The 25,939-nt window shown below is 43.5% G+C and overlaps 1 protein-coding gene, 1 long non-coding RNA gene and 1 pseudogene across 4 annotated transcripts in view; 2 read left to right on the forward strand and 1 right to left on the reverse strand.

The window, feature by feature from the left end:
* The window catches only part of Gm41087, an 82,654-nt gene that overhangs the window by 20,131 nt on the left and 36,584 nt on the right, over positions 1 to 25,939 (forward strand). The window lies entirely within an intron of this gene.
* Positions 1,457 to 25,383, reverse strand: Gm3500 (predicted gene 3500). Of its 3 annotated transcripts, none has more exons than NM_001256886.1 (7): positions 24,630 to 24,739; positions 23,135 to 23,248; positions 8,937 to 9,071; positions 8,042 to 8,204; positions 6,960 to 7,091; positions 6,102 to 6,284; positions 1,457 to 2,601 (listed from the first exon to the last, which is right to left on the reverse strand). In NM_001256886.1, exons 3-7 carry the CDS (start codon positions 9,064 to 9,066, stop codon positions 2,592 to 2,594), a joined length of 618 nt encoding a protein of 205 aa, NP_001243815.1. In that variant the 5' UTR covers positions 9,067 to 9,071; positions 23,135 to 23,248; positions 24,630 to 24,739; the 3' UTR covers positions 1,457 to 2,591. The 3 variants fall into 3 exon arrangements, with proteins under 3 accessions (NP_001243815.1, XP_017171216.1, XP_017171217.1); XM_017315727.2 differs by lacking the exons at positions 23,135 to 23,248; positions 24,630 to 24,739 and adding exons at positions 18,836 to 18,986; positions 25,056 to 25,383 and having other exon boundaries at positions 1,591 to 2,601; positions 8,937 to 9,046; XM_017315728.2 differs by lacking the exons at positions 1,457 to 2,601; positions 6,102 to 6,284; positions 6,960 to 7,091; ... (2 more) ...; positions 23,135 to 23,248; positions 24,630 to 24,739 and adding exons at positions 15,216 to 15,314; positions 18,836 to 18,986; positions 25,056 to 25,383.
* Positions 21,451 to 22,444, forward strand: Gm3348 (predicted gene 3348; annotated as a pseudogene).

Genomic DNA, 25,939 nt, shown 5'->3' on the forward strand with positions numbered 1-25,939 from the left:
TGGTAATGTTTTAAATTGCAGGGTTAATCTGACCACTTACACTAGGATTTGTAGAGGCATATAGCACTTAACTAATAACAACCTTTCTAGGGGTCAACTGATTGCAGACTGATAACAGCCACGTTCCTCTTTTGGTCCTCTACTTAAGCTTGTCTTAAACTTGAAAAATCCTAAAAGTTACTCTCAAGACTTATTGTCCCCAAATGACAGATGAGTCTGACTTGCTGTGTCCCTTTCAAGTCAGGTAACAATGATGATTTATAGGCTATGTAGTATATAAATTGCCTTGAATCTGCACTAGCTCCATTATGTTCATAGCAGCCTTAATTATGATAGCCAGTAGCTGGAAAGAACCAAGATGTCCATCAACAGAGGAATGGATACATAAAATACGGTACATTTGTACAATGAAGAACTAGTCAGCTATTAAAAAGAATGAATTCATGATATTTTTAGACAAATGGATGGATCTGGAGGATATCATCCTGAGTAAGGTAATCCAATCACAAAAGAACACATATGACATGTACTTGCTGATAAGGGGATATTAGCCCAGAACCTTGGAATAACCAAGATACAAATAGCAAAGCATACATAACTCAAGAAAAAGGAAGACCAAAGTGAGGATACTTTGATCCTTATTAGAATGAGGAACAAAATACCCATGAAAGGAGTGACAGCAACATAATGTGAAGCAGAGACTGAAGGAATGACCATCCAGAGACTGCTTCACCTGGGGATCCATCTCATAAACAACCAGAAAAACCAGACACTACTACGGATGCCAACAAGAGATTGCTGACAAGAGCCTGATATAGCTGCCAACTGAGAGGTTCTGCCAGTGCCTGACAAATACAGAAGTACATGCTCACAGCCATCAAATGGTCAGAGCACAGGGTCCCCAGTGAAGGAGCTAGAGAGAGGACCTATGGAGCTGAAGGGTTTAGAGCCCCATAAGAGGAACAACAATATGAACTAACCAGTACCTCCAGAGATCACTTGGACTAAACCACCAAACAAAGAAAACACATGATGGAACTCATTGCTCTAGGTAAATGTGTAGAGGAGGATGGCCTGGTTGGTCATCACTGCGAGGAGAGTCCTTGGTCCTATGAATGTTCTATGCCCCAGTAGAGGAGCATGCCAAGGCCAGGATGAAGGGAGTGGGTGGGTTGGGGAGCAGGGGTTGGTGTAGTAAACAGGGGATCTTCAGAGGGGAAACTAGGAAAGGGTTTAGCATTTGAAATGTAAGTAAAGAAAATATCAAATAAAAAAGGCATTTGTTAGGATTTTATAGGATGATACCTAATTACAATCTTCATTGTTTTTGAATGATGTTTTTTGGCAGACACAGGTGAATCATAAAGTAATAAAATGAACATTGAAGGACCCCCACAGAAACCACTTGCAATTACCAGTGATTGTATATTTGAAGGAACGCAGAAGCATACACTGCTGTGTTTTCTGACAGCTTTTTATTCCCTTAGACTATGCTTTGATTTAATGAGAGCTATTACAGAAATACTGATGTATTTGCCATTAATGCGTTCAACACCATCATCCACAGGATTTTCACAGTAGCTAAATATTTGACAGCAACGATGCAGCATGGGTAAGTTTTCCATCATTAAGTTCCTATCCAGACAGTTGGACAAACTCTCCATACTGAATGTATGAAGGACTTTGTAGTTAAGTCCGGCTCAGAAGAAACTATGGAGCCCAAGTCCCATGAAGAGTGGAGAGATCCATCTGGGTCTGATATCTGTGGGATTTCATGATCACACCTGAAATAACAAGGCTCTTAGAGTGAAGAGTTGGAGATCACTGTGTTAGTCATAAGAAAAAATGCAATGTACTCAATTGTAACTGAAAGCTGACAGTCAATATGTACTGTGTATAACCTTATCAAAATATCAAATTAATTAAAAGAACAATAAATAACCAATAAATAACAAAACTTTGAATGAAAACAAGAAAAAACAAATAACTAAACTAATCAAAACTCAAACCAAAATCAAACCACAAAAATTGTGCAAAGCAAAATTCTTAGTCTGCTCATTTTGTAGCACAGACTTACAGCCTGTGGCTGTCCTTGGCAACTTAGTAGAAAAGTAGTTCCTGGAGGTAACAAACTTTGCAGGAGAAATTTAAGCAACACTCTCCTTTTGGAGTGTGGGTCTGAAGGATATGGCCTCCCAAGTCAAAGCAGAACACATGTTGTAGACTTGGATCCAAGGTTTTACAATTTTGTTGACTGATCTCCATGTAATTATTGATGATGACCCATCAGGAAAAGATAAATTTGCACTCAGATTCTTCCTGGATGCCCAGCAGATCTTGATGTGTCTCAGCGTTTCTCTGAGTCCCTTTAAATGTGCACTCTTCCTGGGCCAGAGGCTAGATGAAATTAAGGCCTGTTCATACCAAAGAAACAAAATAAAGGAGGAGCATACAGCCCATTACAGCCATGGTTATTAGGGATGAGAGGCAACAGTGGTGTATTTCCTGTGCACACTCAGTGCTCTTCCTCCAGCACTTCTCTTTGAGGGAGATCATGCCGTGGTCTGTGCCATGTTCTGCTTTCTGCTGGACTATATCACACTTAGGGAAGAAAGAAACAAAGGCCGGTTAAGCATTTGTAAATTGAGCTGTCTCTCCCAGAACAGCTCTATTCAGCTGGACAAACCAACATGTCCTATCAGCTAAGATCATAACGTGCATCCCAAGTGCCATAGAGCACCTGAGCTTGGAATTGTTTCTCACCTATTAAAAACTGCTAGAATTTCATGTGTTTAGCAAATTATATTTTATATCTTGGGTATCCTAGGTTTGGGGCTAATATCCACTTATCAGTGAGTACATATTGTGTGAGTTTCTTTGTGAATGTGTTACCTCACTCAGGATGATGCCCTCCAGGTCCATCCATTTGGTTAGGAATTTCATAAATTTATTCTTTTTAATAGCTGAGTAGTACTCCATTGTGTAGATGTACCACATTTTCTGTATCCATTCCTCTGTTGAGGGGCATCTAGGTTCTTTCCAGCTTCTGGCTATTATAAATAAGGCTGCTATGAACATAGTGTAGCATGTGTCCTAAACACATGAAACTCAAGAAGAATGAAGACTGAAGTGTGAACACTATGCCCCTCCTTAGATTTGGGAACAAAACACCCATGGAAGGAATTACAGAGACAAAGTTTGGAGCTGAGATGAAAGGATGGACCATGTAGAGACTGCCATATCCAGGGATCCACCCTATAATCAGCATCCAAACGCTGACACCATTGCATACACTAGCAAGATTTTATTGAAAGGACCCAGATGTAGCTGTCTCTTGTGAGACTATGCCGGGGCCTAGCAAACACAGAAGTGGATGTTCACAGTCAGCTAATGGATGGATCATAGGGCTCCCAATGGAGGAGCTAGAGAAAGTAGCCAAGGAGCTAAAGGGATCTGCAACCCTATAGGTGGAACAACATTATGAACTAACCAGTACCCCGGAGCTCTTGACTCTAGCTGCATATATATCAAAAGATGGCCTAGTTGGCCATCACTGGAAAGAGAGGCCCACTGGACTTGCAAACTTTATATGCCCCAGTAGAGGGGAACACCAGGGCCAAAAAGGGGGAGTGGGTGGGCAGGGGAGTGGAGGTGGGTGGATATGGGGGACTTTTGGTATAGCATTGGAAATGTAAATGAGCTAAATACCTAATAAAAAATGGAAAAAAAAACTGCTAGAAACTGAACTGTCAACTACACATTATACTGGAGTTCTAAAAAACACCACATTTCCCCAGTTGTGCGGGTACATTATATTGAGTAATAACATTGTAGCAATGTTTGAATGTGAGTTCAAGAGAGATGTGTGCTACCTAGAAACCATGTGGATTCCTTATGGGGTGGGAGCATGCCCTGAACTGAAGTGAAGGCTATGATTATTTCTCCAGTCAGGAACCTCACAGGGTTCCTCTTGTCAATCTTCTATCTGCAAATAACCAGAGACACCATACCACACAATACCCATGGGTAATTCATGGTTCCTAGAATCTGCAAGAGTGTGCTAAATAAAAATATTCCCAAGGCTGGGCAATGAACCTTAAAAGTGATGGTCATGAAGAAACAGAACAACACCCCTGTACATCTATGACTATTGCAGGGCACACTCTCAAACACACATAATATTTGTGTTTATGCAATACAAGCATATTGTTTTGCAGTGACCTTTTTAGTTTCGTGGTTAATACAAATATAAAAATCTCCCAGGATACTTTGCAGGAATAAAAAAACAAATCTTGAATGGGAAAGGTACTTAGTGGGCATAGCATATAGGCAGCGCAGTCAGTGATATGCTTTCCACTCATAAACCGGTCTGGGAATCAGGGTTCTTGTCCTATTATCCAATCTGGCTCAACAAGTTCCCAAGGCTGTGTAGAATAGGTTTGTTTCCCAGCCTAGGCTCACATGTTGGTGGTGGACCAGGCTCTTGTTCTTGTTCCCTGTTTCAGGCTTGTCCTAAAGTAAACAATTTCTTCCAATAGGATCTCCCTTTTCCATCACCTAACTGACTTGGTGTCCAAAGGCATGAGCCCAAAGTAATAGGAACTGTCTACAACCAGGATCCAAAAGAAACGTTTTCTCCCCAGAATGTGACTGTGTCAGGGCTATTTTGAGTAGGATAAGGCTGACTAGTTGAAGGACAAAAGCTTGCATGGATTATCTCACACTGAGTTCATGGAAGGGCTGTACCACACAGGGCCTTTTCATCCTTAAGCAGATGGACATCAGGATAGCTTCTCCTTCAGGGATGCTCTGAGGACCACTACAACCCTGAGCACCCTAGACTCTGTGGATAACTCCTCCTTGTTCTGGAAGCACTGGGTCAAAGTGGACTTCTTTTCCACTTTCTGAACATGGCTTCTAACAGACATAACCAGTTTTATACTACCAGAACTGTCTGAAGGTCCTCATTTCTCTCAGCCCCCACCGAGGCTGATAGAGACACAGGTCGGAAAAACCATGCATACACAAAAAGAAACACACAGACACACAGTCACAGACACACACACACAAGCACACACAGACTTATTCACATAAAATCATAACTGAGCAGAAAACAATGAGGTATCTGTTATGGTTCAGGACCAAGATAATTCAGACTTTGCAGAGGTAATATTTCAAGGGAGACCCAAGGACTCTGCGATAATTTTAGAGGAATAAAAAGCACGAGAGAAGTGGGGTCATAGTGGCACACTCCTTTAATCCCAGCACTTGGGAGGCAGAGGCAGGCAGATTTCTGAGTTTGAGGCCAGCAGGATATACAGAGTGAGTTCCAGGAGAGCCAGTGTGAACAGAGAAACCCTGTCTGGGGAGAGGGGGGGAGGGAAACATCTAACAATGGTGCAATTTGGGGGCATATATTAAGAAATTATTTCATGAAGCCTCAGAAATCACACACCAAACCTGAGCCTGTGTGAAGCCTTTCTATCATCTCTGGTCATCCAGCCAACTCCAGACTCTAAGGCCCAGGAATGACCACTCCAACAGCACTCAAAGAAAATTGAACTGACAAGCTGCTACTCAGGCTCTCTCAGTGTGAACCAAGATATATGAAGCCCGAAGAGACCATTTTGAGATAGAGCAGAAAAGGGGGGAATAGAAAAGCCGCCAAAAGACAGTAATGAAATCCACTTATTTGTCAATTAAACTAGGCTGTCATCCCTGCAAACTATTTCCTACCTAGAATCTCACAAGTTCCCTGTAAAGCAAATGAGCTACAGGCCTTTACTTCTTCCCTCAAAGCTCTTGCTATTCTCAAGAAGGGCTCCAACACAGCACCCTTCAAACTTAAGGCATATAGTGTTGTGATGTCTAATCAACCTATCTCCCTTAGTGATTATAGCAGAGCAGGAACATTTGCATGCCAAATATGCAGTTTCTTGAACCAGGCTACCTCCACAGAGAGCCCTGTAGATGATCACATAAACAAACACTTGGAGGAAACATAGGTGAGTGCCTGGAGAAGTTGGTGGACTATTACATTTGATTGTCTATGTTTATGTTTAGACATGAGGGCAATCTGCCTCTGATACACATCATCCTACCTGCTGTTCCTTGGCACTTGGGACACAGATGTACTTCCTGGCCTCCTCAGAGAACCTCTTTTCTTCCCCACAGGACACTTATGGCCAGCCTGCTCCACCAGCAGCCTTCTGTTCTCATTCAGTAATATCCTTACGTTTTCGTTGAGTTGAGTGCACTCACGGAGGAGGTGGTCCTCCTTAATGCTGATCCACAAAGAAAAATTGGTGATTCCCAGCCAGATTCCATTGGCTTGCCACTCGTACAAGTCCTATGATCCCTGCAAGGGCCCTGATTCCCAGACAGCCCCCAGAAGAGTCCACAGTTACATAGCAGCACCAAACAGAGGCAGGTCATATCAAGATACCAGCCATATTCCACAGGACTCAACAAACTTCTAAAAACCCTGACACCAAGAGTACACCATATACATCACAGAAGAGGAAATGTTCCTCATGGTTGATTATAGGTCTGTGGTACCATAAAACCTTCAGCAGGGAGAGGGCTTAGCCCCTCTGAGAGAGGTGAGACGACCAAACAGGTGTGCAATCTTTACATTTTTGTTGGGAATCCTAGATCTTTTAATCTGTGGTCAGAAACCCAGAGGTTCAGGGTTCCTGGATATTCCCAGCGTGGTGGAAAAGTTTTCTATGTAGAGGATCTTGAATTTGGAAGAATAAAGATTGGAGGGTCTTGGACACTCTTCACACTTAGGACACCTGTGTCCAAGAGGTACAAATCCAAGACCCTTGCCTCAGGGCAGGGTTCCTGGATAAAAACAGATAGCATAAAACCAGAACCCTTGCTTTTGTTCAAAGTCCTAAAATGACAGAAGCATTCCCTGCCTAGTTCTGGGGGTCTCATTTGTGTCACTAACTCACCTGTAGGAATAGTTATCTTCTATCAGTTCCTTGGAATACTGCATGGAACCAATTATGGACTGGATCATTTTATTCATATCCAACATTGTCTTCTCATGTTGTGATTTAATGATGTTGAATTCAGTGTTCATCCTGTGGCATGGCCCAAGAAGCAAATAATATGCTGAATTAAGGAATCAATAATCATGTGCAAACAGGCTATATCATGTACTACCCAAGCCAAGTGCATGCCACATCCTGGCTCATTCAAACTGGGTCCCCTAGGTGCTAATTAAACTTACTATCCTGGGCAGAGGACAGCAGAGCCAGGAGACCAAATGGAGCTAGCTGACCTTCAAGGGCTTCCCGGGCAAGCATGTAGGAATAGAGTACTTCTATGACAATTTTACACTACACTGTGCCACAGGCAAGGGTCCAGTAGATATCTGTAATGACTTTCCTCTTATTTTTAAGGCAGGGATTCTCATTCCTTGGTTTCTGTTGTTATGTGAATTCCCAGAGGACACAACTAGTATTTACAGGAGAAAGGCTTTATCACATCTCCTCCAGGAGATTCCTGTGTGACAACAAGGAAACACCAGGAGCAAACTTCCCTGGTGATCACTTTGGACCTCTATGGACTCAACACTAACAGGACCTGCAAACTGTGCATCACACAAATCCTCAGACCCCATCAAAGGTCCCAGAGCCCCAGTCCTGAACAAAACACACGCAACTATGTTCACACACACAGACCCAATTAGAATGCCAAATAAATCCAGACAGGTGCCATCTCTCAGAATATAATGAACAATATCAGAGTAAAGCCTTGAAGCCTGCAGGCATTGCATTCACACACTGAGAGACAGTAAGTGTGAGCAGGACATTCTAGCTGTTCACAGCAACAATCAGAATGCAAAAACCCCAAGGTCAAGTACAAAAGAAGATGATAATAAACACACAGCACCTTGTTTATCCAACAATTAAACACCTGTCAGGGCTACTTAATTGAATGATGGGAGATGACGCACTCCATTCATGGAAGGAAATTGGGTTAACAGATGGCACAATACAGTCAACAGGGTACTGGGCATAATTCCTACCTGTAGTTCAAATCCTCATACATGTAAAGGTTCAGGATTCCACACATTTCCTCCATGTCATTGCTGATCTTCCTCATATCCAATTTCAGTTCTTCTAGTTCATTTATTTTTGATCTCTTCTTAGTCATTTTGGAATTTTGGGTTGAAGTATTTCTAGCAGACCCTGCAGATAGGTAAACACAAAAGAATTTGCATACTTGATGGACGAGGGGCAGGGGAGACCATTCTGAGTCCCAAGAAGAAGATGGAGGGAGAAAAAAGATAAAGACAGTGAATTCCTAAAAGAGCAGAAAAGCTATCTTCCAGCTGGTTTGCTAAGCTATGTTCCTCTTCCTAACCACCATTGTCAGACATATGCCACACTCCCTGTTACAGGCCCGGTTGCCTTGAAATGTATAAGCTGCCTCAGACATAAAGATATGGGGAACATTGTCAGGTCATATCAGATGGGACGCAGGGAAATCCTGAAGTTCATAGTGCTTAGCACTATCAAGCACTAATTAATCGTGTGTCTTCAAATCCAAAGTGTCTGAGTCCTCACCACATGACATGACCAGGGGAGCATCCTTCTTTGTTCTTTTCATCAGAGACTCAAGTTACCTACAGTAATCTGGAAGATGAAGTGCTTCAACTCCCTTCCATGAAAGGACACATTGTTATTCTCATAGTGCCCACTCCTGCCATTTTTTGCCACTCAAAATGAAATTAAATAGCTCCCAGAAAAGTAGCTGCAGGTTTGTCAATTCCTGGCTCTGTCAAACTAATCATCAGAAATTCTTGACTCTTTTTCTGACATTGACAAAGTCCAAGGCTTCAGCTTGTAAGACCTACTCCTGGAAGGCCCAGCTCAAGCCTACCTCTACCAGGAAGTTCCCCAACTCTGCCCAGGACTCACTGTGCCTTCTCCAGAATGATTTCCTTCTTCCTTTTTCATGAGAAAGGATTCCCTCTTCCTTCTCTGTTGGTCTGGTCTCTCCTTCATCGCCATTCTCTTTCTGAAATAGCCTGAGCAGCCAGGAAAACATTCCTGCTGGTGAACCCAGAGCAAACAGAAGGGATGAACCACAGGCAGTTGCTGTCACCACAACACAGGTGACAACACAGAGGATTCTAGTTCTATCCTAGATACAAGAGATTCTCCAAGGAAGGCATTACTGATGATGTCACTAGCAACTGCCATGACCTACCTGTTAACTAGTTCTGCCCAGCTTGGTCCTTTTCTGGGGTGCCTCTCCTGGAGCCTCTCATGGACCCGTGGGATCCCCTTTGGCAACCTCTCCTTCCAAAGCTGGAGAATTCTACTGCTTCATTAGATGTCATGTGCTTTTGAGGGGGAACGTTGAAGGACTCTGACATGCTTAAGAGATTTTGTTAGCACCCAAATCTCTAGGGACTGTGGATGTAGTAGATGTTTCACAACAGTAAATATACCAGCTGTGTCAATTCATGTGACATACACTCCAATTTCCCAGGGTTTTCCTGTCTCACAGAGGCAAATATCTTTCTCCTATAGGTTTAATTGTACAAAACATGGACAATATTTTCTAACGGTGTATTCCTTGACAGAGGGCATTTTTTCATATATACATATATATATATATATATATATATATATATATATGTATATATACATGAGTTTCACAAAATCTCTGGTTTACAACCCTGTCTTTTACAAAGAAAGCTCCCTACTCTTTTGAACATATGGAATCATCTACAGGGCAAATATAAATGGTTAACTTGCTGTCCCTTCTTCAAAACATTATCCTGCACATGCTCCCATTCTCAAATACAACCAGACAATTTAAGTGGGCAACAGAGAGTAGTGGTCATCCTGGACTGTACATTACTGCATTGTAGTCTCATAGCAATTACTTCTCCAATATCTGTCTTCCAGAATTGCTAAGTTGAGAAATGAGGGTGTTGCAGGTTGTAACGTCATACTGTACTCACAGCAAATATAATACTCAGAAGGTAGGGCTGGGAGTGCAATGACCTGAATTGAGATGAAACCTCAATTTTAATGTGTCTATAAGGTCAGGATGCTGTCCCTTTGGCATTATCATCTCTGGCTTTTGTGTTCTTATGCTGGCTTTGCTGAACCTGTGCCCCCTAACCTCACAGATTTAAGAGTAAAAAATCATGTATATCTTCTTTCAGAAAACATCTGAATTTCACTACCTTCTTGAGCCACACAATATCAATATGCAGAGCTCAAAAATCAGGGGGAGATAGGTGATGGCTTCAAAGATGAGTGCTTTTTCTTACAATTAGGGCGCATATTTTTTTCCAATGTGATTTTTCCTTTTCTCTTTCACTAAGGGTGGCTTGTGTGTTTGCTGGCCTAAAGGGTCCTGGTTCCAACAACATGGGGCTTACTCTATAGAGGCTCAATTTTATCAAGAAATGGATTGTTGTAGAATCATGTCGTGACAGCAAGTAGTTCAACTACACTGTCTTAGGTCCAGCTGACCTGGTATAGGACTGACGACCTGAGCTATCTGAGGAAAGGAAGCAGCATGCAGTGTCACACAGCTCTCTCTGATGCAAACTGCTGGAATTGGAATAGGGATGTTTGTTTGTTTGTATGTTTGGTTGTTAATTATAAAAACAAAAAAAAGTTAGCCACAGTTGGTACATGCCAGTAATCTCAGCACTCAAAAGGGTTTTAAACAATTGTTGTTGTTTGTATTCCTGTTGCTTTTATTGGTTTTGTTTTGAACTCTCCCAGCTATTTGCACTGGACCCAGAAAATTAAGCCCATGCTCTGTACAGTCCTATCATTTATGTTAATCAGTGATTTTATTCTTAGCAACCACTCCTCAGATGATCTCATTACTCACTTTCAAATAAAGAAAACAGTCATACAGACATTAGTTAACTTGTATGGTCTCACGTAATCAACTCATCATGACTGTAGAGTGGCATCCCAATCTTTGAAATACCCAAGCTTCTATTTTTGAGATGCCAGGCATCTGTGGAAGACTCGCTATCTGGTATGGTAGGGGACCTGGAATGGCTGCCACCTGAAGGCCAACACTGCCCCTCCAGTGCCTCTGAAGCCTGAGGCAGAGGTCAGCCAACAACACAGGAACACTTGGCCACAGCCAGTTCAGGACTGTACTTTGGATGAGCCCTGAGACCTGGATTAACAGAGGTTTCCAGAGTTCTGGTAAAAGTGAGCACAAACACTTAGACTTGAGGAGAATAATGGATCTTTGGGACAAACATCTTTCATTTTTATTTATCTTTGCTATGTTCCTAGTTTATGTCAATACCAAAGGCACCCTACTTTACAACATCTATTCTCTCTGGGTGTTAAAGTTATTGCCTGTGTATACACACTAGAGTTACTAGAACAATACATTCTGTCCAATTTTTTTAAATAATTAAATATTTTTTATTGATATCTTTTTATTTATTCACTTTACACTCTGCTTTCTGCCCCCTGACACCTATATTCTTTCCCCAATATTGCTGGCTGCTTCTTTTCTGAGGGAATATGTGGCAGCTATCTCAGGTCATCCCTTCTTCTACCAAAGCTGAGTGACCCTGTCCTGGAGAAAGGTGCTGAGGGTGCTGGGAATGAATGACTTCTGCTTGGCTTTCTTGTTGTTCCACTTGGCTGTCTTTGAGCAGTTCTTGCAGAACTGTCCTTGAACTTGGTACTTCATCCTGATGGTCCGTAAGAAGCACTGGTTTTATTAATTATTCTTGAGAGTATATTTCCATCAAACTGAATCCCATCAGTATACTAACAAGGACAAAGGAAATGAGATATGAGACATCTATTCCAGGAGTTTCCAATTGTTCTCAGACCAGCAGTAGAGAAGCCCACAAAGCTGGCAAAGGTAACTGAGGTCACACAGGGACCTGAGAGCATACTGCTGCTTTCCTAAAGAATGTTCTAGAGGATTATTATATCTAAACTCCCATAGATTCGTGTGCACTGGACACCAAAGGGCTCAACATACTTTGCTTTTGTCACTCAGCTTCTCCAAGTATTAGAAGTCCCCCAATTTAGAGGGATTTGAAGGTATAAATAAGTCCCAGTGGCTAGAGGTACCTCAAAACAATGTGTAAGAACAGAGAACTGCTTGAGAATCAGAAAGACAAGAGCAAAGTCATAGCCCAATAAGAAAATCTGAGTAACAAGCCATCAAGTGAAAACTGAAAGTAGCAGGCCATGCACCAGTAAGGTTGGTCCTTGTCTCTCAGGTAGATCTATCTGAAAATTTCTGAGGAACTCCATTTTGATTTCCAGAGTTACCATAGCACTTTGCAGTCCCACCAGAAATGGAAGAATGTTCCTCTTTCTTCAAATTCTCACCAACATATGCTTTCACATGAGTTTTTTTGATCTTAGCATTCTTCACTGGAAAGTATAACGCTGGACACCACCTCAGGGTCATTTTGATATTCATTTACCTGAAAAAAAAAGGACTTTGCACACTTCTTCAGTGCTTCTCAGCCATTCAAGATGCGTTGTTGTGAATGTTGTGTTTAGTTCTCTACCTCATTTTTAGATTGTGTTCTTAGCTCTTATGAAGGTTATCTACTTGAGTTCTTTATAACATAACAACAGAACCTGAGGAAATCCAAAACATCATCAGATCCTACTACAAAAGGCTATACTCAGGAAAACTGAAAACCTGTATGAAATAAACAACTTCCTAGACAGATACCAGATACCAAAGTTAAATCAGAATCAGATTAACGATGTAAACACTCTCATTTCCCTAAAGAAATAGAAGCAGTCATCAATAGTCTCCCAGCCCCAAAAAGTCCAGGACCTGACGGGTTTAGTGCAAAGTTCTAGCAGACCTTCGAAGAAGACCTGATTCCAACTCTCCTCAAACTATTCCACAAAATAGAAAAAGAAGGCACTCTACCCAATTCTTTCTATGAAGCCACAATTACTCTGATACCTAAACCACACAAAGATCCAAGAAAGAAAGAGAACTTCAGACCAATTTCTCTTATGACCATGGATGCAAAAATACTTAATAAAATCCTCACAAACTGAATCCAAGAACACATCAAGACAATCATCCATCATGACCAAGTAGGCTGGATCCCAGGAATGCAGGGATGGTTTAATATACGCAAATCCATCAGCGTAATTCACAATATAAACCAAATCAAAGAAAAAAACACATGATTATCTCATTAGATGCTGAGAAAGCATTTGCCAAAATCCAATACCCATTCATGATAAAAGTCTTGGAAAGATCAGGAATTCAAGGCCCATACCTAAACATGACAAAAGCAATCTACAGAAAACCACCATCAAACTAAATGGAGAGAAGCTGGAAGCAATCTCACTAAAATCAGGAACTAGACAAGGATGCCCACTTTCTCCCTACCTATTCAATATAGTACTTGAAGTCCTAGCGAGAGCAATTCGACAACAAAGGAAGATCGAGGGGATACAAATTGGAAAGGAAGAAGTCAAACTATCACTATTTGCAGATGATATGATAGTATGTATAAGTGACCCTAATAATTCCACCAGAGAACTCCTAATCCTGATAAACAGCTTCAGTGCAGTAGCTGGATATAAAATTAACTCAAACAAATGAATGCCCTTTCTCTACACACAGGATAAACGGGCTAAGAAAGAAATTAGGGAAACAACACCATTCACAAGAGTCACAAGCAATATAAAATACCTTGGCGTGACTCTAACTAAGGAAGTGAAAGATCTGTATGATAAGAACTTCAAGTCTGTGAAGAAAGAAATTGAAGAAGAACACAGAAGATGGAAAGATCCCCCATGCTCATGGGTTGGCAGGATTAATATAGTCAAAATGGCTATCCTGATGAAAGCAATCTACAGATTTAAACTTCCAACTCAATTCTTCACTGAGTTAGAAAATGCAATTTGCAAATTCATCTGGAATAATAAAAAAAACCTAAGATAGCAAAAACTATTCCCAACAATAAAAGAACCTCTGGGGGAATCACCATGCCTGAACTCAAGCTGTAGTACAGAGCACTTGTGCTAAAAACTGCATGGTACTAGTACAGCGACAGACAGGTAGATCAATGGAAAAGAATTGAAGACCCAGAAATGAATCCATACACCTATGGTCACTTGATCTTTGACAAGGGAGCTAAAACCATCCAGTGGGAAAAAGACAGCATTTTCACCAAATGGTGCTGCCACAACTGGCAGTTATGTAGAAGAATGCAAATTGATCCATTCTTATCTCCTTAAACAAGACTCAAGTCTAAGTGGATCAAAGTACTCCACATAAAACCAGAGACACTGAAACTTATAGAGGAGAAAGTGGGGAAAAGCCTCAAAGATATGGGCACAAGGAAAAAGTTCCTGAATAGAACAGCAATGGCTTGTGCTATAAGATCGAGAATCGACAAATGGGACCTCACAAAATTGCAAAGCAAAAGACACTGCCTCTGGTGCATTCTGGGGGTCCAGTTTCCTGAGGTTGCCTGTTTACATTCTTTCTGCCAGACATCAGGACTTCAGTCATTTTCCCTCTACCAATACCAGTTCTGGTTTCCCTCTCCCCACCCCAACTGCCCCCTACCATGTTAGGGAGGGAGGGAAGGACCTGGGAGGGAAAGTGATCCTGTTTGTTTAAAAATGACTTTCATTATGATGTGTTAGACTTAGGACTAGCTCTGGATGCTGTATGCTGGCTCTTATGGGACTCTGTTACAGAACACTCCTCTGAAGTGCTCTAGGCATCCCTGCAGCAGAGGCTCTGCCTGGGTTCATCCAGCTACCTCCTAAATCTTCTCTATCCAGAGAACACTATTCACTAGAAATAGGCAGAAACTGCAGAGAGCCGGGTTCAAGGGTGGCAATCTCAGGTCTACAGGCAGTATTTCTCAATAAAAGTGTAGTTTCTTCCAACCATGGTTATGCACTCCTTTAAATCCCATCACTTAAAAGTTATAAACAGGAGGATCTCTGTGTGTTCAAAAACAGCAAGCTCATAACATATCAGAGAGTTTGGAATGGAGGAAGACACTCACTGAGTACCAAACATATTGTTTCCTGGACAGAAGGTCCTGAAGACTAGATCCATGTAAACTCTGATGTGTTCTCTTTCTGGCTGTGACCATCAGGTTGTCCATGAGCAGAAAGAAGCCCACAAAAGTCACTCCACAGGATCCTCCCAGGCTTTGTTCCTACTTCATCTGAGAGACAACCAAGCAAGACCAGATTTTTTTTTATTGCTTGTTCTTCTTCTGCATGACCAGGTCCTTCTGCTCAGCAGTACTATAGCCTTTGCTCCAGACTATCCTGTTCCTGATAATTAGAGTATGTGTTCTTAGTGGAGGGGTATCAAAAAGCATGCACACACTGGAATAAAAATGCAAGTGTTTACAAAGGATACCAGTGGTTGATGATCAGCCAGGCAAGCAAAGCAGCCAGCTTCTGGGGGAAAGAGCAAACAGTATTTCAAGACAGAGGCTGAAAATGAAACCCAATGAGATCTTCTAGAAAATGAAGAAAATGCATGAAAAAGTGCATGAAAAAAAAAATACCACATGCCTATACTATACAAAAAAGAAAATATACACACACACAAAAACACACATATCCGCAGCCTATCCACCACACACAGAGTATGTAATGGAGAGCAAAATACCAAAAAAAAGCACCTCGTGCTGCAAGAACACATTCGTTTAGTTATAGCATACCAGCAATTTGAGCGGTATCTTACACTATGCTAAACAAAAGGTGGAAGATACAATTGCTATGGTGAGCATGCTTTGCTTGGCCAGACTATGCTGAAGTGGTTGCATAAAATTTCCTCTTGCAATCTTAAATCTCTGACACCATGTCCCTAGCTTGTCAGAATCCCTACCCACATCCATAGTCATCCAGTCAACAGAAGAATGCAATCTACAGAAAAGGAGAATACTCCAGCCTCATTGACAAAAAACATGGCTAACACTCTGCTAGTCAGAGTTCAGTCAGTTTGAGTCTATCCTGGGCAGATTAAAAAGATTGTCTTGAAATGTAGACAGCAAAGATGAGAAATGCCACATGTCACCCCAAAAAAGATGACATCAAGAACTGCTCATTTGGCATTTGCAAAGGGATTCCCCCCACCCTTGCAAGCTGCTTCTCACATGTGAATTATATGACTGATGCCAAGCAAATAAGCCACAAGCCCTGACTTCACTCACTTAAAGCTCTGTGCACTGAACCCTGTAGGTGTGTGGTGTATTATTGAACTGTACTCATCTTTGGGCTGAAGTATTAAGCAGAGGTGGATTTGCTTGCTGATAATCCACTTTCTCACAAGAAGCTCATTCCCCAGAAATATTTGTGCTTGGACATAGGCCTGAACAATTGGCTGTCATGAGGTATGTACTTAGATTGCTGTGTGGATGAGTAAGATGATGGATGAAAGCACAGGTAGGTGGATGAGCTCGTCTAGAAGTTACAAGGGCAGATGGAGCTAACCATTAGCCTGACAAAGCTTCCTGTCTCTACCTGTTGTTCCTGACTCTGGAAGTCACTGGCCTCTTCCTATTGGTCCTTATGGAGCCCCTTTAAGTCCCACAAGTACTGCAGCACCAGTGCCTCATCTTCCAGCACTTTCTTATTCCTGTGCCTCCTCAGCATGTCTACCTTCTTCTTCAGCTGATTCAGTTCCATCAGAAGGTGGCTCTGCAGGTTTCTGCAAACACCCAATGCATACAAAGCCCCTGCTATCCTTTTCCTATTAACTTATAAGAAATACCATCAACCCCACCAGACCCTGGTTCTCAGGAAGACCTAGATAAGAACTCAGGACATCTAGGTGAGCTGCACTCAGAAAGCAAAAATTAGAGAACAGCAAATTCCAGAAACACTCATGCTACTTCCAAAAGTCCCAACACTAAGAGGGATCCATGTTTCCTAAAAAGAAGAAGTGGACTACAGTTGTCCCTACCTGTCCATCCTAATGGAGAAACATCACGAAGGAATGGGCAAAGGCACTATGAATTGGAAAGGAGAAACAAGGGGAATACTTGCTATACATGGGTCTGCTGGTAACCAGCTCTCTACAGATCCTGACTCAGCCCCAGGGGTCAAGAAGACCTCACATGATACAAATAGTTCTTCTGTCAAGACCAGGGTTTCTCAATTTACCAAATGCTGTGGATGCTTTAATGCAGTGACCTCCCAAACTTAAGATTATTTTCATTGCTACTTGGGTACTATAATTTTTGTACTGTTATAAGCCATAATAGAAGTGTCTGAGATAAAGGATTGTCTGATACACAACCTCTGTGAAAGGGTCCTTTGACCTTTTTTTTTTACCCCAAAAAGTGTTTCAACCCACAGGTTTACAACAGAAAAATCTAAAGGCTCCTGTGTGAAGTGGCAGAAAGCAAGAACCAGAACTCGAGAGTCTCCTGTGCAGGATCAAAAGCAGAGATGGCAATTTTACAGCTCATGTGCTCCCAAGCAAGACAGACAGTTACCTATAGCAGCCTTTCTCTTTGCCAGGAATTCAAATGTCTCTGAGGCCTCAGTGTACACATTCTGTAAGCTCTGCAGGTCCAACATTACCTGCTTAGTCTCCACTTTCAATTTTTCATAGTAAGGATTTGATCTGTGGTTGGGCCTGGCCCCAAGAGCAAAGAGTCCCAAGAACACAGGCTTCAAGGGTCACCTGAATCCAGGATGGATTCTGAACTATCCAAGCTCACAGTATGTTACCTTCTACCTCCTATGTACTAGGATCATCTAAGCTTATTAATCTTGCTATCTTGTCCAAAGGTCTCCAGAGGCTGGGTGTCCAGGTGGTTAGAGTTCTGGTTGTTTGAGCTCCCGCATAGGCCTGGAGGGACAGACGAGGTCTCTAAACTCTCAGTAGTTTATGGCACAGGTGTGGGTATACAGAAACTATGAGGACATTTCTCCTTTTTTTTTTCTTTCAGAACAAGGACTCTTGATCTTTGGCCTAGTCCTATGAATTTGGCCAAACTATATAATCCACATTTCAGGGAGAATTACCCAGAATGAGGAGGTCATGGTGAATTCACCACAGAACTCAAATATTTCATCAAGTTGAACACATAATGCAAGTGCATTGTTGCTTGAAGTATGGTTTCCAGTCCTAAGCATTGGCATTGTCAGCAGACTGTAAGGCAGGCAATTCCTCAGGTCCTACCACATACCCTTATGACCAGAATATAGAGAGAGTCACACACACACACACACATGCATGCACACAGAATCAGGGTGTGTTTGCAGGGAGAATGAGAAAGTACAATTGAAATAGAATCCAGAGGAAATGCAGAGGACATTCTGTTTATAAGACCCAAAATCTGAGAAGAGTATTAATGAGCCCAAGACCTTCCATCATGTATCAGGATGGACCAAATGGGACCAAGCTTTCCTGGTGATATAGCAAGCTTCAGCAAGCAACACCTGCCAGACAATTACAAAGCTTTGCAAACAAACAAACAACGAACTCAAGCAAGCAAACAATCAATCAAAACCTCACAGCAACTAATATCTCACTCAAACGGTCACATGTCAGTGCCTCTATCAATACATGCTGAGACATCACATCCTCTTCAATCCCTCAGTTGTAGGCTTTCATTTTCATATAAAAAAAATAGAATACCCTATGTCCTCAGCTCACTCCTGCTCTGACTTCAAGTTCAGCCTGTGAGAATGTTTAGGGAGAAAAGGTTGGGCACAGTGACACCCTGGAGTTACAGTCTCCAAGTACCATAAAATTTAATAAGAATAAATTGTAGGCTATACCATAGACCCAAGAAATTGACCATGATGTTTGACAGAATGAAAAATACCTCTTGTGCAAAGCTTTCTCACTGATGAAGATCAGGTGATCTTGTAGCTCATTTTTCCCACTGGTCATCGGCTGACTGATTAGACTTTCCACTTTCCTCACCCATCTTCTGAACAGGAGTGTTGGGGATGATGGTGGTACACCAGCAGCCCCTATGGGTAGATGAACACAAGTGAATATGCATACTGTCAAGGAACAGAGCATTGACAGAACAAAGAGTCCTATACAGACATCTGACAAAACAGGAATGCATGTGACCCAGTCAGACCTCTTTCGATTCACTTAGCACATGCATCATGTGACCAAGGACAGGATCCTCAGGCTTATTCATAGCTGCGTATGATTTAATTAGGCAGTACTGTCCATAAGCCTGTGGTATAGAAACCATCAGAAAATTATCATACCCCACAAGCATCACGATGGTGTGGAGATGCCCATATCTCCTGTCAGGTCACTCTAGAAACAAGACTATGGATGGAAAAACAGTGCAAGAGCACAACGTGTTCCCAGACTCACCAAGTCAGTTGCGTGAGAGCCCAGTGTGCCCAGAGTTGGCAAGAAAGCACCAGTCTCTACTCTGGCTCACTATTTTGACAGTCCAGTGAGTAGACTAGAGAACAAACTGGTACCCATACCTGCTACCTATATGGGCAACTTTCAGGGAACACTGTTCAGAGAAGTTCTTCTATGACATCTGAGAAATGAAAGGTCTTCCCTGGGAAGCCAATTTCTTTCCTTCTTAGGAGAACTGGACAGACAGTTCACCTAATGGAGTCCCTGGGGTAAAGGACAGTGATGCCCAGCCCTGAGGTGCTGACATCTCACTCACAGTCCTCTGCCTGCTGCTGCTTTCACTTTTGTCCCATTCAAACCCATTTCCTCTGTAAGAGCAGAAGCCTGAAACTCCCAGGACAACAGCTTTGGCCTTAAAACTTCATTGATCTGGGACAAACTAATGTCCTGCAATCATTGGCAAATTCCCCATCTTCTAACCAATGCTTATGGTGGCGCATTTTCAAGGACCATTTATTTCTTGATGCTTTGGTCTGAGGTTCAAGTGTCATCTTTCTTCCTCTCACTTGTGTCCATTCTTTCTCCTAAGTAGCATCCTTCCTCTGGCCAACATATCTATGGGTGATTAGGAAAGGCAGTGCATGAAGTGGTCCAAGAGCAGTTGGTGTTGCCACAACACAGGTGACATCTCAAACCATACCAGGCCTCTCCAGGATACAAAAGAATGTCTAGGGAAAGAACTGCTGATGTCATGGGGAGCTGACACTGCAGCCATGCTAACTAGCTCTCCTCACAATTCATGCTGCACTTTCCAGGAGCCACTCCTAACACTGAAGGGAATCCTTTCAGTACCTCCTCCTTCCAAAGACCTCCATTAGATTGGTTGGAAACTCATTACTAATTCCCCCATGGGGAACTGATTGTTTATTTTCAAAATTTTACCCAGGAATGTTTCATTTCTTTCTCAAAATTCCCCTATTCATCTAAATGTGAAATAAAATACTCCTGAAAATTCAGATTAGGATGAATATGGATGCAGAAGGAACACCTGCCTCAAGTACTGATGCTTGGAAGCACACCCAGGAAGAGCCTGCAGGGCCTTAAACTCACAGATATCTACTTGTCTCTGAGTACTCCCAAGTGCTGAAATTAAAGGCAGGCAGAACCAGGCAGGCATCCCCCTCACCTCCTTTCTCTCTCCTACTTCAACTTGTGTCCCAACATTTTCTTTGGTCCCTACCTCCAATAGAAAGCAGGGCAGAAGGTACTTGGATTCTAGCTAGTGGCTCTTTTACTGTCATTCTCTTGTGAAGCCTGGACCACATGTGTGCTGTTAGTCAATGTGGTCACATATAGCTTCAAACATTAAAATATACCCTTTGTTACAAGATCCAATCTTTTTGAAACTTAAAACGTGTTCACTGAAAAATAGATCATAAATGGGAGAGAGAGAGAGAGAGAGAGGGAGAGGGAGAGAGAGAGACCAAATTCTTGCATGCATGTAACCACATGCCATAATAGCACAGTAATCCCATTTAGTCAAGTTTGTATGGTAAAATATTAAATTGTCTATATTTAAATTTTAAGAAAGTTTAAAAAAAAAAAAAACACCTCAGAACTGGAATCCCAGTTAAAACAGGTTTGCTTTCTTTTCTGTTGTTTATTTTGTTTTAAGAGAAGAAGGATTTATTTTGTCTCAGAGGATAAATGTATCTTGATGGGAAAGGCATGGAGCTGGGGCTCTAGCTGTGGTTGCCAGAGCATGTACCAGCTGCTTGTTCTGTGCCACCTACTAGGAAGCAATAGGGGGAGGGGACACACACAGGTCTTGAAAATGAGAGTCTCTGAGCACACACAGTCGGGGCTCAAGAAAGCTGTGATTCTACTGTTTAAATCTGATCTCTCTCTCTCTTTCCCCACTCTACCTCTCTCTCTCTCTCTCTCTCTCTCTCTCTCTCTCTCTCTCTCTCTCTCTCTCTCTCTGTCTCTCTGTCTCTCTCTCTCTATCTGTGTGTGTGTGTGTGTGTGTGTGTGTGTGTGTGTGTGTCTGTGTGTGTGTGTGTTAGACAAACAGACAGTCTGGCTTCTTAAAATTATATATAGGCCCCTCACCGAGGAGGAGAATGGCACTCAAAGAGATTTCCAGGAACAGGTGCTTTGGCGGGCTCCAGAAATTTTTCGAACATAGCAGTGTTGAGCTGAAATGTAAAATGAAATTTGCTGTCTACCTACCACCCCAGGCAGAGAGTGGAAAGTGTCCAGCGCTTTACTGGCTGTCTGGTTTAACTTACACAGAACAAAATTACATATCAAAGTCTGGCTATCAGCAAGCTGCCTCAGAGCCCGGCCTTGTGGTCATTGCCCCTGATACCAGCCCTCGTGGCTGCAATATTAAAGGAGAAGATGACAGCTGGGACTTTGGCACTGGTGGTGGGTTTTATGTGAATGCCACAGAAGATCCTTGGAAAGCTAACTACAGAATGTACTCTTACGTCACAGAGGAGCTTCCACAACTCATAAATGCCAATTTCCCAGTGGACCCACAGAGGATGGTCTATTTTTGGTCACTCCATGGGAGGCCACCGAGCTCTGATTTGTGCTTTGAAAAATCTTGGAAAATACAGATCTGTGTCAGCATTTGCTCCAATTTGCAACCCTGTGCTGTGTCCTTGGGGCAAAAAAACTTTTCGTGGATATTTGGGACCAGATGAAAGCAAATGGAAGGCATACGATGCGACCTGTCTCGTGAAGTCATATTCGGGTTCCCAGATTGACATCCTAATTGATCAAGGAAAAGATGACGAGATTCTTTCAAATGGGCAGTTACTCCCTGATAACTTCATAGCTGCCTGCACAGAGAAGAAAATCCCTGTTGTTTTTAGGCTACAAGAGGGTTATGATCATAGCTACTGCTTCATCGCAACCTTCATCGCTGACCACATCAGACACCATGCTAAGTACCTGAATGCATGAGAACCCTCAGCCAAGAGAATCTCATCAGGAGGCTGGAAGGGAATCAACAGGAGTGCTGACTTCCTCACAGAAGATCATGCCCCTGCAGCTGAATCGCTTTTGTGAATAAATATATCAAACTTTCAAAAAAATTATATATAGACTAGCAATTAATGTTCGAAGTATAGCTTACCGCATGGCGGTCATATCGATTCATTCTGAAGGAAACCAGAACTCACTTCATTCAGATTCTTGAGATCCCTGAATCAAAGTTAGAGACTCTGATTTTGGGGAATTTGATGATGCCTTGTACTCTGCTGAAGCAAGAGCAGGACATGCAGTTTCAGGCCTGCCTGGCCTACCGAGTAAATCCCACAGCAGCCTGTCCTACAAGTGATGCTCTGTCCCAAACATAAACAACACAGATTCGGATGGACCCAGTGTTCCTTCAAAACATATTTAGATTAAATCGTCAACCCCATTGCACCCCATGCCAGAAAATTTAACATTTAAAGCTGTTTCCTCTACTACATTCTTGCTTTCTCTTGAATACACTCCTCTTTTAGTCGTTCAGGTAATACAACTTTCTTATGTAGTTATATAAAGCATTTGAAAAATCCTTAAATATTGTAGTCATTACACAAAGTTCTGAATAAAATCCCTCGTGAGAACTTTTTATGACACATACTTGGATAGATGTCAACCTTCAGCTATAAAGTAAGGTTCTTGGGGACAACGCTTGTCTGAGAGTTAACAGCTTGCCCAACAATCTCAGAACACGACAGGTGTTGGATAAGAATATGTGCTGAACTAATAAAATGCCTTAGCCACTTACATATGCCAAGTTTTGAAGAGTTCAGCAATTAGCCACTGCTCCTGCTCCATCTCACATCTCTGTGAAGGTTTTAGCTTTAAACGTTCATGAGGCAAGACGAGTACTGAAGATTTTCTAGGAGAATAAGAAAGCACTCTGTTTCTTAGCACTTTGGAGAAGAAAGCCTGAGGTTCTCTAATTTTCTAACTGCGGTGAAGTCCTAGCATTCAGCACCCAAAAAGCACTACACATAACTTGGAGCTTCCCGCTGTACGTGGTGGAAGCTGATAAGATTTTATATAGTAAAGTTCAAAACAGGTCGCTGGATTTCATTCCTAATGATCTAAAATGTCAAGACTGAATTGTATGTTTAACCAAGAACACCTTACTTCCTAATAATGATCGCAATAGAACACGAGCAGATGGGCTACCTAACGTGCAAACTCACAAAAGCAAACGCAGTGGCAGATGGATCAAAGTCGAAGGACACTCGTGAAAGGTCAGGAAGCAGGAGGCAGTGAATTGTACCCTGGCAAAATGGCTGGAAGTCTAAGGGTAGGAAAAGGAGAAGCAAGCCTGGCCCCTGACCTACAAGCTCTCAACAGGCAGAGGGCGCACCTGAGCAGACTCAGGAAGTCCCTGGGAAAACGTCATCAGAACATCACCTCAGCATGGATGAAGCCAGAAATTTTGGACCAGGCTTTTGAGACAGTTCACAACGTCAATCAAAAATGAGTAAGAAATACATAGATAGGGTATGCAGAGCCAAAATTCATTGCCCACTCAAGATTACAAGGGTCTACGCAGGGCGGGGATTCCTGCGAGGAATCCCTGAAGGGATGGATGGATAACAGAAGGTTCAGTTTGAGGTGCAAGAAATAAGTTAATGGATTTTAAGGAATAAATCCAAAGACCCCGACTCTCATCTTCTCACACGCAACACTCTGAGCCCCTAAAGTGACTCAATCTGTGCGTGGCGTGTGCTGTGAGATCCAGGCGAAAGCGAAGTTATCTGGGGCTGGATCCCTGGCCAGGTCCTTGACCCTCGGAACAGTTCAGGGCAGCCAAGGCCACCGGAGTCAGAGGAGTGGCTCTGGGCTTCTGGCAGCCGCGGGCCTTCCCAGGCGGCGGTCCTCGGGAACCTGCGTGTCCAGGTGTCCAGGTGACTGCCAGCGCGCGGTCAAGAGGTGAGCCCCGTCCCCTCCCCATGCCATCTGCTGACCGCGCAACCCAGCCCCCTCCACTTCCCTGGCCTCCATGCCACTCTAGGGAATAAAGTGCAAAGCTGAGAAAAGGATGAAGCACGGAAATGGTCCTCTCAGGACCCAGAGGCCGCCCGGACAAAGGCGCTTCAGGCGGAGAGCAAGGAGGAGCCAGGGCGTGGGAGGAAGTGCTGTCCCAGCTGGGAAGCAGCTGGGGACCTCATCCTGGACCGCTTCCTGCACGGAACCTGGCCGGGACGGGGAGGCGGGGAGCAAGGACAAGCGGAAGGGGTGGGCGCGGGCGCGGTACCCACCGGTTCCTCCCAGGCTGGGCTCTGGGCTCCAAGCACACGGTGCACATGCTGCGGCTCCATCGTGCCGGCCCGCGCCTGGTGACCGATGGAGCGCAGGGACACGGAGTTCTCTGGCTTCCGACGTGCTCGCCCCCCGCCCCCTCGCGCCGGTCCCTTCCTCCGCCACCCGCTCTGAAGCGCATGAGTGCAGCTCCAGGGCGCGGTGGCGAGCGCTGGGCTCCTCAAGCCTTTGCCGCCTCCCATGGCCCCAGAATCCGCCACCACACCTGTCTCCTGTCTCTGCCTTCGACCCCCTCCCCTTTTTTCCCGCCGTCCGCCCCTTCCCCAGCGACCCCTCCAGGCCGGCGGCCCGGGATGCATGTGACCCCCCCTGCCAGGCCATATATGGCGCCGAAAGGAAAGCAGCCACCCGGCGGTCACAGGCACCTGGCGGTGGTGCAGCTAAAAGAGGAAGCTTCACCAAGGACCCAGGCTCAACAGGAGCATCTGGGATGTCAGGGGCAAGTAGCTCACGAGGGGTGAGCAGGACCTGGCCCCTTTCCTTCAGGCATTCCTTGCCTCGGGTGCCTGTAGCTCCAGGTGGTCGCCTCCTGAGCTGAGCCTGGAGCCAATTGCCCAGGACAGTACCTGGCCTCAACAGAGCAAGGCTGTGCTTTGCGCTCCTGAGCCCCTCCCAAGCACCTATTCTGGCAGCTTGGATGTCTGTCTGGGCTGTCTGGGGAGCCCTGCTTTTATTCATTTTCTATGGCTGAAGATTTTGTGGAAAGTAAACCAGCTAAGGAGCAGGTCTGTGGTTCCCTGTGAGCTCTCAACTCAAATTAGGGACAGGGGCAGTTCAGAGACAGCAAAAATGTCAACTGTCTCTCCTGCTGCTCTCTGGGAAAAAGAAAATATAATTGCAACTAGCAAGTTTTTCAATCATCTTTCCTGAAATCATCTTTACTGGCAGTGGAGACAGTTTCCATCTAGTTGCAAACAGAGGAGTGACTGCATTTGCATGGGTCATTTCCTCTCGCATGGACTTCAGACTCCTGCCAGCACCATCTCCTGGCTCTTAGTCTGGTAGACAGATGCATTCACACGTTTTGAAACCGAAAATTCAAAACACGTACTTGATCCAGCATGCTCCCACGTCATACTAACTTCCAAGGCTAATATTCCACTGGAGCTACACCTATAAAGGTCACTAAGGATTGTGGAGAGAGCTAAGCCACTGGATGGTTTCCAACCCTCACTTTCTGTGACTTGACTGACTAGATTTGCATTCCTGAATCTCTCCTTTAAAGGGGCCTTGGAATGTTGGGTCCTCT

This window comes from Mus musculus, chromosome 14, assembly GCF_000001635.26.
Source record: "Mus musculus strain C57BL/6J chromosome 14, GRCm38.p6 C57BL/6J".
NCBI lineage: Eukaryota > Metazoa > Chordata > Mammalia > Rodentia > Muridae > Mus > Mus musculus.

Coding starts and splice junctions, on each gene's coding strand:
- Gm3500 (XM_017315727.2), bottom strand. CDS start 25,368: ATGAATAAAAGCAGGGCTCCCCAGACAGCCCAGACAGACATCCAAGCT. Junction 9,047..18,835: donor GAGAAAGCTTTGCACAAGAG/GTATTTTTCATT, acceptor CTGGCTGCTCAG/GCTATTTCAGAAAGAGAATG. Junction 7,092..8,041: donor TATGAGGATTTGAACTACAG/GTAGGAATTATG, acceptor GCCATGCCACAG/GATGAACACTGAATTCAACA.